This window comes from Lepidochelys kempii, chromosome 3 (assembly GCF_965140265.1).
Source record: "Lepidochelys kempii isolate rLepKem1 chromosome 3, rLepKem1.hap2, whole genome shotgun sequence".
In the NCBI taxonomy this organism is placed as follows: Eukaryota; Metazoa; Chordata; order Testudines; family Cheloniidae; genus Lepidochelys; species Lepidochelys kempii.
Genome location: NC_133258.1, coordinates 179,365,152 through 179,380,058, shown reverse-complemented (window position 1 = coordinate 179,380,058; position 14,907 = coordinate 179,365,152). Strand labels below are relative to the sequence as shown.

Genomic DNA, 14,907 nt, shown 5'->3' with positions numbered 1-14,907 from the left:
GAAAGTCTGGAACGGACCCCCAAAAATTCATCCGGTCCAGATCTGTAAGATTTCAGAATTTACAACTAGTTTTGAATTCTAATCTCTCTAGATCAGTGTTGTCAAGGCTGTTGGTTTTTTGTTTTGTTTTGCAAACTTTGGAGACCTATGGTATATTCTTATTAATTTTGATCAAAATAGTTTTCTTCCCTCCTCTCAGTTTTCAATGTTGTTGATGCTGCTGTAGGGGCTCAGGCTCTGCTGGGTTTTTCAGTGTTGGACAGACAGATGGTAAAAGGTTGAAACAATAATTTTTGTTCAGTCACATACAACTTGCAAAGTGGATGGGAGATCAAACTTTTACGGGGACATTCCAGAGATATCGTCTCCTATTATTATTTAGTATATCTCGTTTGGTGCACCGCAAAGGCAAAATAATTATATGCACTCTCCAGATTTAATTTTTGTAATCCAGTAAAAGTCAGCCCTAGCAGAACTGGTTAGCTCTTTCAAGGAAATTCCCCTCCACAAAGTTTAAACACTGTAGTTAATAACAATAATATAGTTGAATTGCTAGCAACAACTACAGGTAAAGATGCTTAAGTATTTCCATTCAAAGCCCCTTTTTTGAGTTGCTCATAAAAGTTTCCAGTACTTTCATCTATCAGGCTGCAATTTTATAGGCCCTGGTCTCTACCCAATGATTTTGTTTGCTTTATTTTGTTTAGTTTGTGTAAAAACTATGTTAGTCATTTTTGAGTACAAGGAGAGTGAAGGAATTTCCCCATTATAAATAAAACTCTCTCAGCTTTCTACTTAATTTATTTTTGGCTCTAGTGTAGAAATGACTGAGGCAGAATAGAAATATGGCAAGGAACTGGCATGCTTTCATAAGGTGCCTTTGAGTTAAAGCACGTTTGGAATTAGCAAAGTTATGAGCTTTTGAAGAAAAAATGTCACACCGTGACATATATTCCTTCACAGTCTTTCTTCAGGAAGCTGATGTAAGGATGATAGACATGTTTTAGATTAAACAGAAAAAAATAAATAGGATCAGACTATTTTTACCTCAATAGGCTGAGGATCATTCAGGTGGGCACTGAGGTCCATCAGAAGCTGGGGCATCCAAGTGGGTACATCATAAGGGCTTGACAAAATACATGCACTAAGTCCAAGCACACCAGCATGGCGCTTAACCAAGTCTGCAATGAAAAGACCGTAATATACATGTGGCAGGATATAAATCTTTCAAAATATGTTTCCATAACACAGCCAGGCTTGAAACTTCACTTTCAGTAATTCCAGCTATTTTTAACTTATGAAAAGTACTAAAATAAATACACATTAAACGTAAGTTATCATGAGCAGTAAAGCGCAACTAATATCCATACTAGGGGAATTCTTAATCTCCACATCTTCTACCCATTACAGGCTCTTGTGAAGAATCAAAAAGGAGAGGTTATTTACCAGTTCAAGGGCTGCCTCTGCAGTGGACTCAAAAATGCCTGTACCGATGTTCTGTAACTTTCTGGTAAACTGTTCCTATTGGGGCTCATGTAAATACAGTCTAATGGCACTGAAAGTTCTAGGGAGGGCAAGCTCTAACTTAGTTCCTTTCTCCGGCGCCTCACAGATGAAGGTGGATGAGGCATGTGACTGCTAAGACAACCCTCAAAGAATTACACTGACTGGTAAAATAACCATTTCCTCTTTGACGAGTCTCTGAATACATGTACATTCATGGAAATTGGTAAGCAGTACACCCTAGAATAAACCACAAAAACCTATTAACCGTCATATAACTCTGCCCTGTAGTAGTATAGTGTTATTTAACATTTATACTGTATCAGCACCCAAAGTACCTAATTGGGATTGGGACCCCATTATGCTAGGAGCAATACAAACGTACAGGAAAAAAGTCAGATCTATAAACAAAAGTGTTTTGTCATGATGGTTTATAAACATTTAAGTATTATAAATATTTGCATACACAACAGCTCCGTTTCTTTATGTATACTGCTTGAAGAGTCCTCCGTAACTGCAGGGCCTGTTCTAGCCATCTGGGTTGCTCACATAATAAGTAAATAAAGTAACTGAACCAGTTTTTTAATTTAGTTTGCTTCTCCAAGGCAGTGTCTTTACCTGCAGAAGGAATGGTATCCACCACTGTGCCAAGGTCTCGCTTTCTCTTTTTTGGTAGTCTTGTTTTGCAGAGCTGTTCAAAGTGAGCCTGCACCGGGCTATCCATAGTGAGGAAGTTGCACTGTAGCAGGCCACTCAGTGTGGTAGCAGCCATTTCTCTCACCTAGGAGCAGAAACATCAGCTACATCAATTACTACAGCAAACATTCATGGCTGACTTTTATTACTGCCCTGTTGGACTGATCAGTTAGATCATGTTGCCATACTGTGCTTGACAAAGGCCTTTCAAGTTTTTATCACCTCATCTTAGTAGGTCATTAAATACAATTAGTATATTGAAGTGTCACATATAAAGCAATAAACAATATTCATTTACAATTTTAAAACTGTCTTTACACAGATTGACAAAATTAGTGATCCACGACTGCAGCAAACAATAAAATTTCAGTGTCAAACTTGTGTTGTAAGCTAAAACAGCAACTGATTTTGAATTTTGAAAAATAGTCATGTGTGATAAATATATAATCCAGAACAATTTATAATAATGCTACTGTGATTTTATAGAAAATATATAAATAGTACAACTATTATAGAGATACCTGCTTTGTCCATTAATGAAATCAGTACACTAAGATCAGTTTACCCAGGGGAAAATATACCTTTATCCAAAGTGTTTCATTTCTTTCCTTGCTACATATGAAACCTTTACAATCCACAGTTTACGATGAACATCTTGGAGGTATGCAAATTTAAGAATGTTTATATTCATGATATCTATTATCCTAGCTGAATCTTGGGAAATTTACCAGGCCATCCTGTATTAAGACTGAATTATGACAATACTCTTCATAATGCTGTAACTCTCGCTGATGTTTATAAGCAATGTTGGGTTATTAGGCAATATTATGTCAGTAGTGTGCAGTCACTGACTCAGTTGTATAGCCTTCCAGTATTCATTTTACTGCCTTGAGCCTTGGTCAATCCATCAGAAAACTGACTTGTAAAAATAGATATGACAGAGACATGCACCACTCTTTTGTAACTAAGTTACCAAAAGTACAAGCCAAATCAATTTCAACTAATTACCCACAAATTCACAATGCTACAATCTTTTTTAAAACTTCACTGGGTTTAATTATATCTGAAGACAATTAAATTACTCTTTACTTACAAAAACAGCTTTGCCTACTCAGTGTTACTACATCACTCCTAATAGGCCATTAAAATTTAGTGAAATACACAAAAAAATTAACAAATTGTAGAAACACAGGTTCTGTCTTGTCATCTCAAATTTGGTCCTGTCACAACAAGCCCATTGCTATTAAAAATAGAGGTGTATGGGCTGACCAGAAGAAAATTTTAACATTTAAAAATCTGAAAGCCCAATTAGCTTATTAAAATGTGGTCAGCAGTTGCCTCATTTACTGATGAGTACATACTGTTACACTTACACTAAACAGAACGCACATCTATCTAGAGTACAAACACCTACCCACGCTCTGAATCCAATGTAGCAGATTATAATAAATTATATCCTTGAACATAATGTTCTGAACCTCCACAAAGCAATAAAGTATAGCAGCAAGTGCTGTAATAATTAAACATAGTAAGTTAACAATAGGCTCTTGAGACTTCCTTCCATTTACATTTCCACAGCATATTATTCAAATGTGATCCTCGTTATTAATAGTGGAAAGTATGAAGTGAAATAGTCTGCCAGTACTGTTTATCAGCAATTTATGAGCCTCTTAAGGACTAAGCTGTTAAATGAGACATGAAGTGCTAATGCAAATCCCAGAATAGGCGGAAGCCTGGCTGTAAAGTGAGCGGGCTCACTAGGTACCTAATCATTTACATCACTGTTCACTGTATTAGAATCCATTTTCAATATTGTCAAATCAACCTTACTAATGGCAATATTTTGCTGCAACGAACACATAGAAACAAAGTCCTTAAAAATCACATTAATAAAGTATAATTTTATACATATGTACTGCAATGCCCATTAACATCTCTCATAGTTAAGAATGTATAAGCCATTAGGCCTATATGATGATCTAAAAGCTACAGAGTAGAAACATATTCAGTGGAATACTTTCCCATGCATCAGGATTTTCTAACTACATTTTTTTGTGGAGGAGTCAAACTGTAGCAGTTGGCTTTCTTGTATCTAAAAGCAAGTAATACGTGTTTAATGACACACTGAAAATTAAAACAAAAAATTCAGACCACAAGGAAAAGTTGTAGTGGAGTACTCTCAATGTACTATTTGCTGTAAGAAGCTAAAGACACTCAAATTTCTTAAAAGGGAAATTGCAGTGTAATAAAAAGATTTTAAGCAGTATATTTAACTACATAAAGAATAAATTAGTGAAGAACTTTTGTAGTATATAAAGTACAAAAAAAAGAAGAAACGTATGAAGTTGCCATTTTGACAGTCTCCTAAATTATATCAGGACTGAGAAAATTAAAGTCCCATTAAAAAACTCTCTAAATTAGATAGATTCAATGTTGTCTTACAGTAAATTATGTACTTTTTATGTGTTTTGGTTGATTTAACAGCTGTTTTAACATTGACTCCATGAACAACTAACAAAACATCTTAACTCTTTAAGGGACCATTTACCCAGACTAGATGTTTCAATTTCACAGATTTTAATACCAGAATGGATAAGTTATAAACAAACTAGGCAGCTGCCTGGGCGGTATATTCTTCCTAGGGAAACGGGGGCCAACCTGAGTGGCACTGCAATACTGCATGTCAGGTTACAATGCTACTAATTCAATTTTGGCCTACCTGCCCCTCCGTCATGATGGGGGTGCGTCTGGGCTCACTGCACGCCCCCCCCACCCCAGTTGAGAACTTCTTTTCTGGGAACAGGAGGGGACGGCAGACTGAACTTTTGCCTAGGCCGGCCGACTGTCTTGAGCAGTCTTTGACAATGGACCATGATAATGATCTAGTTTGACCTCTTACATAACACAGGCAGTAGAACTCCAAATGCTAATTCACATATCAAGCCTAATTACCTGTGGTTGAACTAAAATCATTTGAAAATTACAATTAAGGACTTCAAGGGATAGAGAATCTACCACATCCCTTGATAAGATGTTCCAATGGTTACTTTCCCTCACTTAAAAATCTGTGCTGAATTTTCAGTTTTATTTTTTTAGCTTACTTCATCTTTCTAGTCACTAGATTTTTTTTCTAATACCTTTGTCTGATAGATTAAAGAATCCAGATATTTTCTCCTTGTAGGTATTTTGAGACCATGATCAAGTCATGTTTAAACTTCTCTTCAATAAACTATAGACTGAGATCCTTTAGCTTCTCATTGTAAGACGCATTTTCCAGACCTCAAATAATTCTTGTAGCTCTTCCCTGAATCCTTTCCAACTTTTCCCAACATCCTTTTTAAAGTGTGGACACCGGAAGTGGATATAGTATTTCAGTAGTGGTCTCACCAATGCTACAGACAATATCACCTCCCTACTTTTACTCTGTATTTCTCCAAGGATCCTTCCAAAGATCATGAGCCATGGTATTACACTAGAGTTTATGTTCCTTTGGTCATCTACCATGATACCTAAAAAAGATACAGTGGATGAGGTAACATCTTTTATTGGACCAACTTCTGTTGGTGGAAGGGACAAGCTTTCAAGTTTCACAGAGAGAACATCCTGGGCCTTGTCTATACTACAGAGTTTTGTCGACACAAGTTAAGCCGACAATCAAAATTGGTATAATTACATCGCTTGTGCATGTTCACACTATACTCCTTCTGTCGGCAGAGTGCATCCACACTTGGTACTGTAGCACTGACAATGAGAGCAGAGCACGGTGGACAGCCATCCCACTGTCCTACTTGACACCTTCTGCAGCTAAGAGTTGTGGAGGGGGTTGTCCCATGATGCAGTTCTTTCTGTCCCAGAATTCCATGGGATTCTGACTGCATTTCGCAGCATTTTTCAACGGCCTATTTACTGTGTACCCGCCATCTTTGTGTGAAAGGATGGATCCCGCACTGCTCTCTACTGTTGTAGTCATTGTTATGAATACATTGCAGATGGTCATGCAGTATATCATGAGCACCCAATCTGAACAGGAATCAGAGTTGCCCGATCTGCTGTATGTCATGGAAAGAAACACCACCAGATTACTTTTGGCATTCATGGAGCAGCTGAACACAGTGGATTGTGGAATACGACTTTGGCAGACTAAAAGTACGCTGGTACTGCTCCATAATTGTGAGGCTCAGAGTGAAAAGTTTCCCCCAGGATGGAGCAGCCAGATACCAGTGCTATTAGAGGGGCTATTCGAATCAGGGAGGTTTTGAGGTGATATTTTGATAATGAGCCCTAGTAATGTAAGTCTTTCTATATAGCACTCTGCCATGCTTTGTTAACTTGCCGCCTTGCATGAAAATTGTGATGATTCCCGATTGGGATTTGTAGTCAGCAAATGATCACCACTATGTATTATTACCAACAGCAACCACCACATGTAGGAGACAAATAAAGATTGATTATCTTTCAGAGAGTTTGTTTTTATTAAATACTAATTAACAACACATGAAAGGCTTGGTGGGAAGGCAGATAACAATGAAGGGCAGTATAGGCTCTCATAGCTGTGTGTAAGTCCAGCTATCATTTTGGAAGTTGTCCGATGGGGGTGGCATGAATGGGGTACCAAGATGTTCCGGGAAGTTGCAAGGAATGTGTGGGAGGAGTTTGGGGAGGGCATGGAAAGCAGTTCTGTATCAGCTGGGATGGGAGGGAAGCATGCATGTGTTCTGTCTGGAGAGTTAGGGACTTCAACATCTCCATTTGCTCCTCCTTCACTTTTATCATCCGCTCCTGGTCCTTTACAATGCACTCCTCACTCTCCTTTCTGTCCTGACTTTCCATTTTAAATTTTTCCTTCAGGGTCTCTTTCCGCTCCCTGTGTTCACTTTTTATGGCCTCTGAGGATTGAAGCACCTCTTGGAACGTGTCCTTCCTGCTCCGCCTTGGTCACTTCCTTATCTGGCAGAGGCGCTCTGCCGGTGTGTAGGGGTATCCCTGAATGTCACATCTGTGTATTGTTTCTTGTGCTTCTGCAGAATTATGATGGTCACGCACAACGACGAAATATTATAGTAAAATACACCTCTTAATATATCAATCACTTTCTCACTGTCCCTTGGCAAGTGTACATCTTAGAGAAAACCCTAAACTTGGTGAGTTCAGCCCAGGTGGGTGTTGGGCGTTCAAGATGGGGCAAAGGGTCTTGGTGGTTTTTAAGGGGATCATTGCTAGCGAGTAGAGACATACTGTAAATTCTGCCACCATTTTCCACAGGCGGGGATCACTGACGCGGATATCTCACTCCTGAGGGTAAGCAAGGGTGCATCTCCTGCATGCATGTGGTTTCAGACCAGGTCCCTGTGCTGCTTGCCTGTGTGCTGCTTTGGTCCCTGCACAAGTGACTGCCAAGTGGCATGGGAAAGTTTCCTACAATAGGGGATGGAACAAAGCAGCTCTGCGAAGGAACTTTTGGCAGAGGACTGGGGAGTACTTGCAGGAAAGTTTCTTACAGATCTCTCTGGTAGGAAGATGCCCGTGAAATCTCAGTGTGCGTTTACATGTTCCATTGCACTACTTAGCTGCACAGGGAAATGTCCAGCACACAGAAACACAGCTAGTATTCTACATTTCTATCCCTTAACCCACTTCTAGCACATAACAAAGCAAAGGACAGCTCTATCTCATATAACTGAGCAGCATCAACTGAGAAAGATCACTTACCAGAGCTCCCCTCTCCTGCATCATGCGTGCCAGATACGGAGTGGTGGGACTGGCTAGAGCCCTTCTGGGTGGAGAAGAGGTCCTGGCTCACCACGGTACTAGATCACCCCGTCACCTGTCCCATATTGTCATCCAACTCGACCCCTTGTCCACCACTTTGTCCTTGGGGTTGAGTCCGCTGTCTGCTGTCTCCAGCCACCCCCGCAGTATCCCCAGGTCTCTTGGCAGTGAAGGTTTGGCCCAGCTCCTTATAGAAGAGGCACGTCTTCGGTGCAGCACCAGAACGACGGTTTGCTTCCCTTGCCTTCTGGTATGCCTGCCTCAGCTCCTTTACCTTCACATGGCACTGATGTGTGTCCCGTTCATAGATCTTATCCAACAAGCCACGAGAAATCTGCCCGCAGGTATTGAAGTTCCTATGACTGGAGTGGAGCTGGGATTGCACAGCCTCCTCTCCCCAAAGCGCAAACAGATCCAACAATTCAGGTGTGCTCCAAGCGGGAAAGCGTTTGCTTCATGGAGCTGCCACGGTCAGCTGGGAAGATGCAATGTGAACTGTCCACGCCGAGCAAATAGGAAGTGGAATTTCAAAAATTCCCTGGCCTTTAAAGGGGGAGTGTCGGATGCCTGCGTACCTGGGTGCAGGACAGCAGAGTGCTGATGAGAGTGGTCAGGTTAGGCATTGTGGGGTATCTGCTGGAGGTCATTTACAGTGACATAATCAAGTGGGATATCTACACTGATACTTTGTCGATATAACTTTGTCGCAAAAAGTTCTACGCTTCTTGTCAAGGTTTTATTTTGTGAGCAAAGCACGAGAGTTTTGTCAGCAGAGATAGCACTGTAGTGTGTATACCTCCACTGTTCTGCCGACAAAACCTGACTTTTGTCAACAGAACTGTGTAATATAGACAAGGCCTAGGACATGGGTTTTATGGCCCATTACAACAACTTGTAACACACCCTGCTGCCTAGGAACCCACCATTGTCCTACAACTGCAGAGCTGTTCATTGCCCATTTCAAGTGGTCATCTACAACATGCTTATGCTTAGTCTGTCCCACCTTGCATTTAGCTTGGACACTCTAGATTCGTTCTCCAGACTTGAGGAAGAGCTCTATGAAGCCTGCAAGTTTGTCCCTTCCAGCAACAGAAGTTGGTCCAAAAAGAGATATTACCTCACCCACCTTGTGTCTCTCATGTCCTGGGACCAACACAGCTACAACAAAACTGCAAACATGAGGGCTGGGCTGAGAACTGTGGAACTGATTCCTGAGGAACCCATGAGAAATACTAGAAATTTAAAAAGTCCATTAAGAGAGAGGCAAAAGAAGTGGTGGGGAGAACCATCAATTTTAGCATTTTTACTTAAAATAACCTGAAAATCCACTTCAGAACTAAGAACTTGTCTGCCACGTTTCAGCCCACAACAAAGAGACAAGGTATATAGACTATCAGAAATGAGGTTCTATACTGAAATAACCTTCTCATTAAATATAGCACGATGAAAGCAATGCTATGGTAATTACTGAAACATACTGGAACTTGCCAATTCTTATAATGAAAAAACAAGATTACTGCTACAGTAAAGTAAAGTTTCCATGGTAACAACATGATTGCAAGAGATTACTACACAAAATAGCTTTTGCTGATATCTACCTCGGCAGTTCAAGGACATACGTTTTATCTAATTATTTGCAAATCTATGTAACTATTAAAAGTGAACATCCATTTTTGTAAATTTTGTAAATGTGGGATTATGTGATGCATGCTTTGATTAGTACGGATAACAAATTATCTAGGCTCACAGCTCTTGTTCTACTGTAATACTATGACATGCAGTGACATGACTGGTACCAAAGAGACCTGCTGGAGAATGGAGCCAGTGCATTGGGAGCAGACGGTTAAAGTGCTGTTCTTTAAATACAAGGTGCAATCTCGCACAATTTGAAATATTAATTCTATATTTATGTTTTTTAAATTACTTGCAATTCACCTTTCACAGCTTAGATTTTCATAATAGTGAGACTTTTCACCCCAATTTTAAACAGATTTTACACAAAAGCATGACACAAGAGGGACTTCTTCTCCTTCAAAGAAGAGAAACATGTTACATGAAAATGAACTTTTGGTTAGGCATTATGTAAAAGTTGTCCACAGAACAAACTGGTATTTGGGGACCAGAGGTGAAAGGGCTCAGTTCTGGCTGAAACATTAACATTTCTCACTATGATTCTGCACTGTACATTATATATTACACATTATTTATATATATATTCAAACCCATGTGATTTCATAAAACCCTTTTTAATATATCCAATACATTATTGGTATAATATTAATTTAAAAAGCTTTACCGAAAGGAAGAATTTCACAAATTAGAAGCCCTGCTGACAAACATTTGAGGTTCCCATGAACGCTCTTTGTAATGCACCTCGCATTCATGCCCACGAGTGCTCTCAAGAGCACAGATGCATTAAAATCACCATTTGGATTTGAATTGCTTTGATTTGTGCATCCTGAGCATTAGTAGTTTCCTAGAAACCAAATTTCTCAACATTTCTAATACACAGAGTACTGCTTTGATGGTCAGAATACTTATGGCCTATCTGTTCTCCAATGAGATACTAGGTTTTCTCAAATCAACATCTGGCTTTTAAGCTGGATGCATTTAAGTTACTTAGGAACTTGAAAAAAACAGTTACTAACTTCCTGTAACTGTTGTTCTTCAAGATGTGTCTACTTGCTCCGAGCACTACTGCTGGAAAGTTTTCTCCTGAGTAGTATCGTTTGGGTTGGCTCTGGTACCCCTTGGAGTCACACCCTCATAACGGTGGTATATAGGGCCCCACCGACCTGCTGTCCCCTCAGTTCCTTCTTGCTGCCTAACTCCAACAGAAGGGCAGACCAGGGTGCGGAGCGGGTTTGGAATGGACATAAGCAACACATCTCGAAGAACAGTAGTTACAGAAGGCTAGTAACTATTTGTTCTTCTTCGAGTACTTGTTCATGTCCATTTCAGTGTAGGTGACTCCCAAGCAGCTGCACCAGTCGAGAGTTTGGAGTTCATTGGCACACTGACTGTTACACAACTTGGCTGAAACCCACATCGTCTCTAGCTTGCTGGGTGATGGCGTAGTGGGATGCAAAAGTGTGGATTGATGACTATGTTGCTGCCCTACAGATGTCCTGAATCAGAACTTGGGCCACGAACGCAGCTGATAATGCTTGAGACTCTTGTAGAAAGGGCTCTCAGTGGAGGAGCTGGGACCTTCACTAGGTTGTAGCATGTGCGGATACAGGAAATGATCCACGATGAGATTCTGTGAGCTGACAGTGGACAGCCTTTCATTCTGTCTGCAATGGCTATAAAAAGCCGAGTAGATTTCCAAAAGAGTTCAGTCCTTTCCATGTAAAACACTAGTGCACACCAAACATCCAGCACATGGTGTGTCTGTTCCTCCCTGTTAGAATGTGGTTTCTTATAATGAATAGGATAGGAAGATAACCTAGTTATTATGGAATTGTGAGACTACCTTTGGCAGGAAGGCTGGGTGGGGCCACAGCTGCATCTTGTCCTTGAAAAAGACTGTGTACGGTGGTTCTGAAGTAACAGCTTGGATCTCTGAAACCCTTCTGGCTAAAGTAATGGTGGCCAGGGAGGACAGCTTCCAGAACAGATAGAGCAGAGACCACATTGTCAGCAGTTCGAATGCAGTAGAACCTCTGACCCCTTAGCTCCGGTGGAACTTCTTCCACTGCTCTCACCTTAGAAGCGCCTGCACCTCCTGGTCCAGAAGTTGCTTGTGAGAAGGTCCTTGAAGAGGGATGGGAAGGGAGGGTGGGAAAGAGGGGAACAACTGACTTGAAGAGTGTATCCCAGATCTATTGTGTGTAGCATCCAGCGATTTGAGGTAATGCGGGCCCATCCCTACTAGAAGTGGGATATCCAGTCCACAAATATAGGAGAAATCAGATCCACACATTGTCCTGATGCATTCCAACAAAAGGCCTGCTTAGACCCTGCAGATTGCCTCGGGAGTGTGGAGAGGGAGGCAGGCACCGGGGCAGACAAGGACTGGGATGGAGAACTTCTCTTATAGCCTCTACTCCTTCTTCTGCTATAGTCTTGTCTCTGCTGTGGGGTGTAGAAGCGTGCCATCGGTTGGGGCTTAGAGTGCTTCCTGGCAGGAGCCGGTGTACGCAACTCCAGGGATTTCAGGGTGGCTCTGGAGTCTTTCAGACTAGGCAGCTTCAAGTCTGTTTGTTCAGAAAAGAGCAACTTGCCTTCAAATGGAAGGTCCTGCACAGTCTGCCGCACCTCAGAGGGCAACCCCAAGGACTGAGGTCATGAGCTTCTTTTCACGATCACAGCTGAAGCCATAGATCGGGCTGCTGAGTCTCCCACACCCAAATCTGCCTGAAGGGACTTCCTTGCCACCGATTTCCCCTCTAAAGCTAGGGCCAAGAACTCGCCTGACTCCTGAGGCAAAAGCTCCTTGAATTTCGCTATTGCACTCCAGGAGTTGAAATCATATTGGCTCAGGAGTGCTTGCTGGTTTGCCATCCTGAGATGGAGGCCGCCAGTTGAGTACACCTTCCTGCCAAAAAGGTCTAGTTTTTTGGCATCTTTAGCCTTGGGAGTCGGCCCTTGCTGACTTTGCTGCTCCTGCTCATTTGCCACTGAAACCACCAACGAGCTCGGTGGTGTGTGTATGTACAGAAATTTATACCCTTTGGGAGGGACAAAGTATTTTATCTCCATCCTCTTTGCAATAGGTTGGAGGGACACAGGAGTCTGCCATAAGGCCCTGATGGGGTCCAAAATTGCATCGTTCAAAGGCAGAGCCACCCACGATGGCCCTGAAGCTGCTAAGATGTCTACCAGGGCATGGAAAGATTCAGAGATCTCCTCCACCGGGCTGCCAGTGTTAGCTCCTGAATGGTGGGAGATTGTGGTACTGGGAGTGACATTAACTCCCTCACTACCTCAAATGCTTCCGGTGTGGATGGTAGCACCAGGGCTGTTGAACTCCGGTGGCTCTCTCTTGGTGGAGAGTCCAAAGGTGCCGGATTCAATAGTGCCCTTCCTGGGGTCGGAGTCAACAGTACCTTATGCACCACTGGCATCTCCGAATGGCCCAGCACGAGTCATACACTGTCAGAATCTCTATGCCCCGCAGACCTTGGGGTTGGGGAATGCTCCCCGGTCAGTTTTTCTCTGATTCTTTCTTGGCATTAGTGATGGAGAGCAGTGCCGAGAGTCCCGTGCCGGAGTTGTCTTCCTTGGCACTGGAGATGAGTGTAAATGCTAGGAGTCCCAGCCCATAGCGGAACGGCACAGTGGTGGACAAAATAAGGTAACCCTTCCCAGAAACTTTCTGCAAAGGATTGCAGAGTACCTCCCAGATTACAAGGTGGAAAAAGAAGACTCGGGAGGACATGTTTAATCAGTTAATGCACGCCTCTGAGAGTGACAAGACGGAGCTCAGAGTACGGAGGATTACACTGTCTGAGAAACTGGATATGGACAGGGAGGACAGGAGAGCATGCAGGGAACAAGAGCATGCCAGTCAGGAAGAGATGCTGCGGATTATGAAGAAGCAATCAGACATGTTGAGGTCCAAGAAAGGCTGCTGGATGCTAGAGTCCCTCTGCAGTCTATGCTGAACCTGCTGCCATCAGCACCGAGTTCTACATCCTCCTCCCACAACCGTCCTATGAGGCGGGGATGGTGGGGTATTCGGTATCCCTTGCACTCAACACCAGGGGAGGGCACAAGGACCAGAAAGAGCCCATTCCCACACCTTTGATTGTTACTGCAGTGCATCTGTAAGCAAGCTTTCCTTGTTTCTCCCCCCACAGTGTTATCAGCCCTTTTTGCCCCAGGTTATCTTACTTTTCCTAGCTGTCTCTGTGTGTTTGTGTGCATAATAAAACTTAATGGACTGAGCAGAAAAGGCTCTTTATCCATTCAGCACACGGTGGTTGGTGGGGGTGGAGTTTACAGGGAAGAAAATGCAATGGAGGGGACAGTTTGGTAAGGAACAGCACAGGTAAGTGTCACATTACTCTGGCTCATTGCTGAAACTGGTTTTCAAAGCCTCCTGGAGAAGCAAAGTCCCTCAGTGTGCTCTTCTTATTGCCCTGGTGTCTGGCTGCTCAAAATTGGCTGCCAGGCAATCTGCCTCAACCTCTCACCCCAGCAGAAACTTTTCTCTCTTTGTTTCACAGATATTATGGAGCACACAACAGGCAGCAATAACAATGGGGATATTGCTTTCACTGAGGTCTAACCTAGTAAGCAAACAATGCCAGTGATCTTTTAAAGGTCCAAAGGCACATTTCATCACCATTCTACACTTGCTCAGCCTATGGCTGAATCAGTCCTTATCACTGTCCAGGCTACCTGTGTACGGCTTCATAAGCCATGGGAGTAAGGGGTAGGCTGGGTCTCCCAGGATCATGACTGGCATTTCAACATCACCAATGATTATTTTGCAGTCTGGAAAGAAAGTCCCTGTTTGCAACTTTCTGAACAGATCTGTGTTCCTAAAGATAGGTGTGTCATGCACCTTTCCCGACTATTCCACGTTGGTGTCAGTGAAACCACCCCTGTGATCCACCAGCGCTTGCAACACCATTGAGAAATCCCCCTTTCAGTTTATGTACTCTTTGGCAAGGTGGTCTGGTGCCAAGATAGGGATGTGTGTTCTGTCTATCGCCCCACTGCAGTAAGGGAACCCCATCATGGCAAAACCATCCACTATGTCCTGCACGTTGCCCAGAGTCACTATCCTTCTTAGCAGAAGTCTGTTAATGACCCTGCAAACTTGGATCACAACAGATCCCACTGTAGATTTATCCACTCCAAATTGATGCCACACTGACCGGTAGCAGTCTAGCATTGCAAGCTTCCACACAGCTATCGCCACTCGCTTCTCCACTGTCAGAGCAGCTCTCATTTTAGTATTGCTACACTTCAGGGCTGAGGAAAGCT

The 14,907-nt window shown here is 42.5% G+C and overlaps 1 protein-coding gene across 4 annotated transcripts in view; it reads right to left on the bottom strand.

Annotated features, from left to right (window-relative positions):
- PSME4 (proteasome activator subunit 4) overlaps positions 1 to 14,907 on the bottom strand; it is a 218,182-nt gene that overhangs the window by 17,375 nt on the left and 185,900 nt on the right. For all 4 annotated transcript variants that reach the window (XM_073339167.1, XM_073339165.1, XM_073339166.1 and 1 more), the window contains 2 exons: positions 2,122 to 2,284; positions 1,048 to 1,181 (listed from right to left, as the gene is read on the bottom strand). In XM_073339167.1, coding sequence (XP_073195268.1) covers positions 1,048 to 1,181; positions 2,122 to 2,284 — 297 coding nt within the window. The remainder of the gene's footprint in view (positions 1 to 1,047; positions 1,182 to 2,121; positions 2,285 to 14,907) is intronic.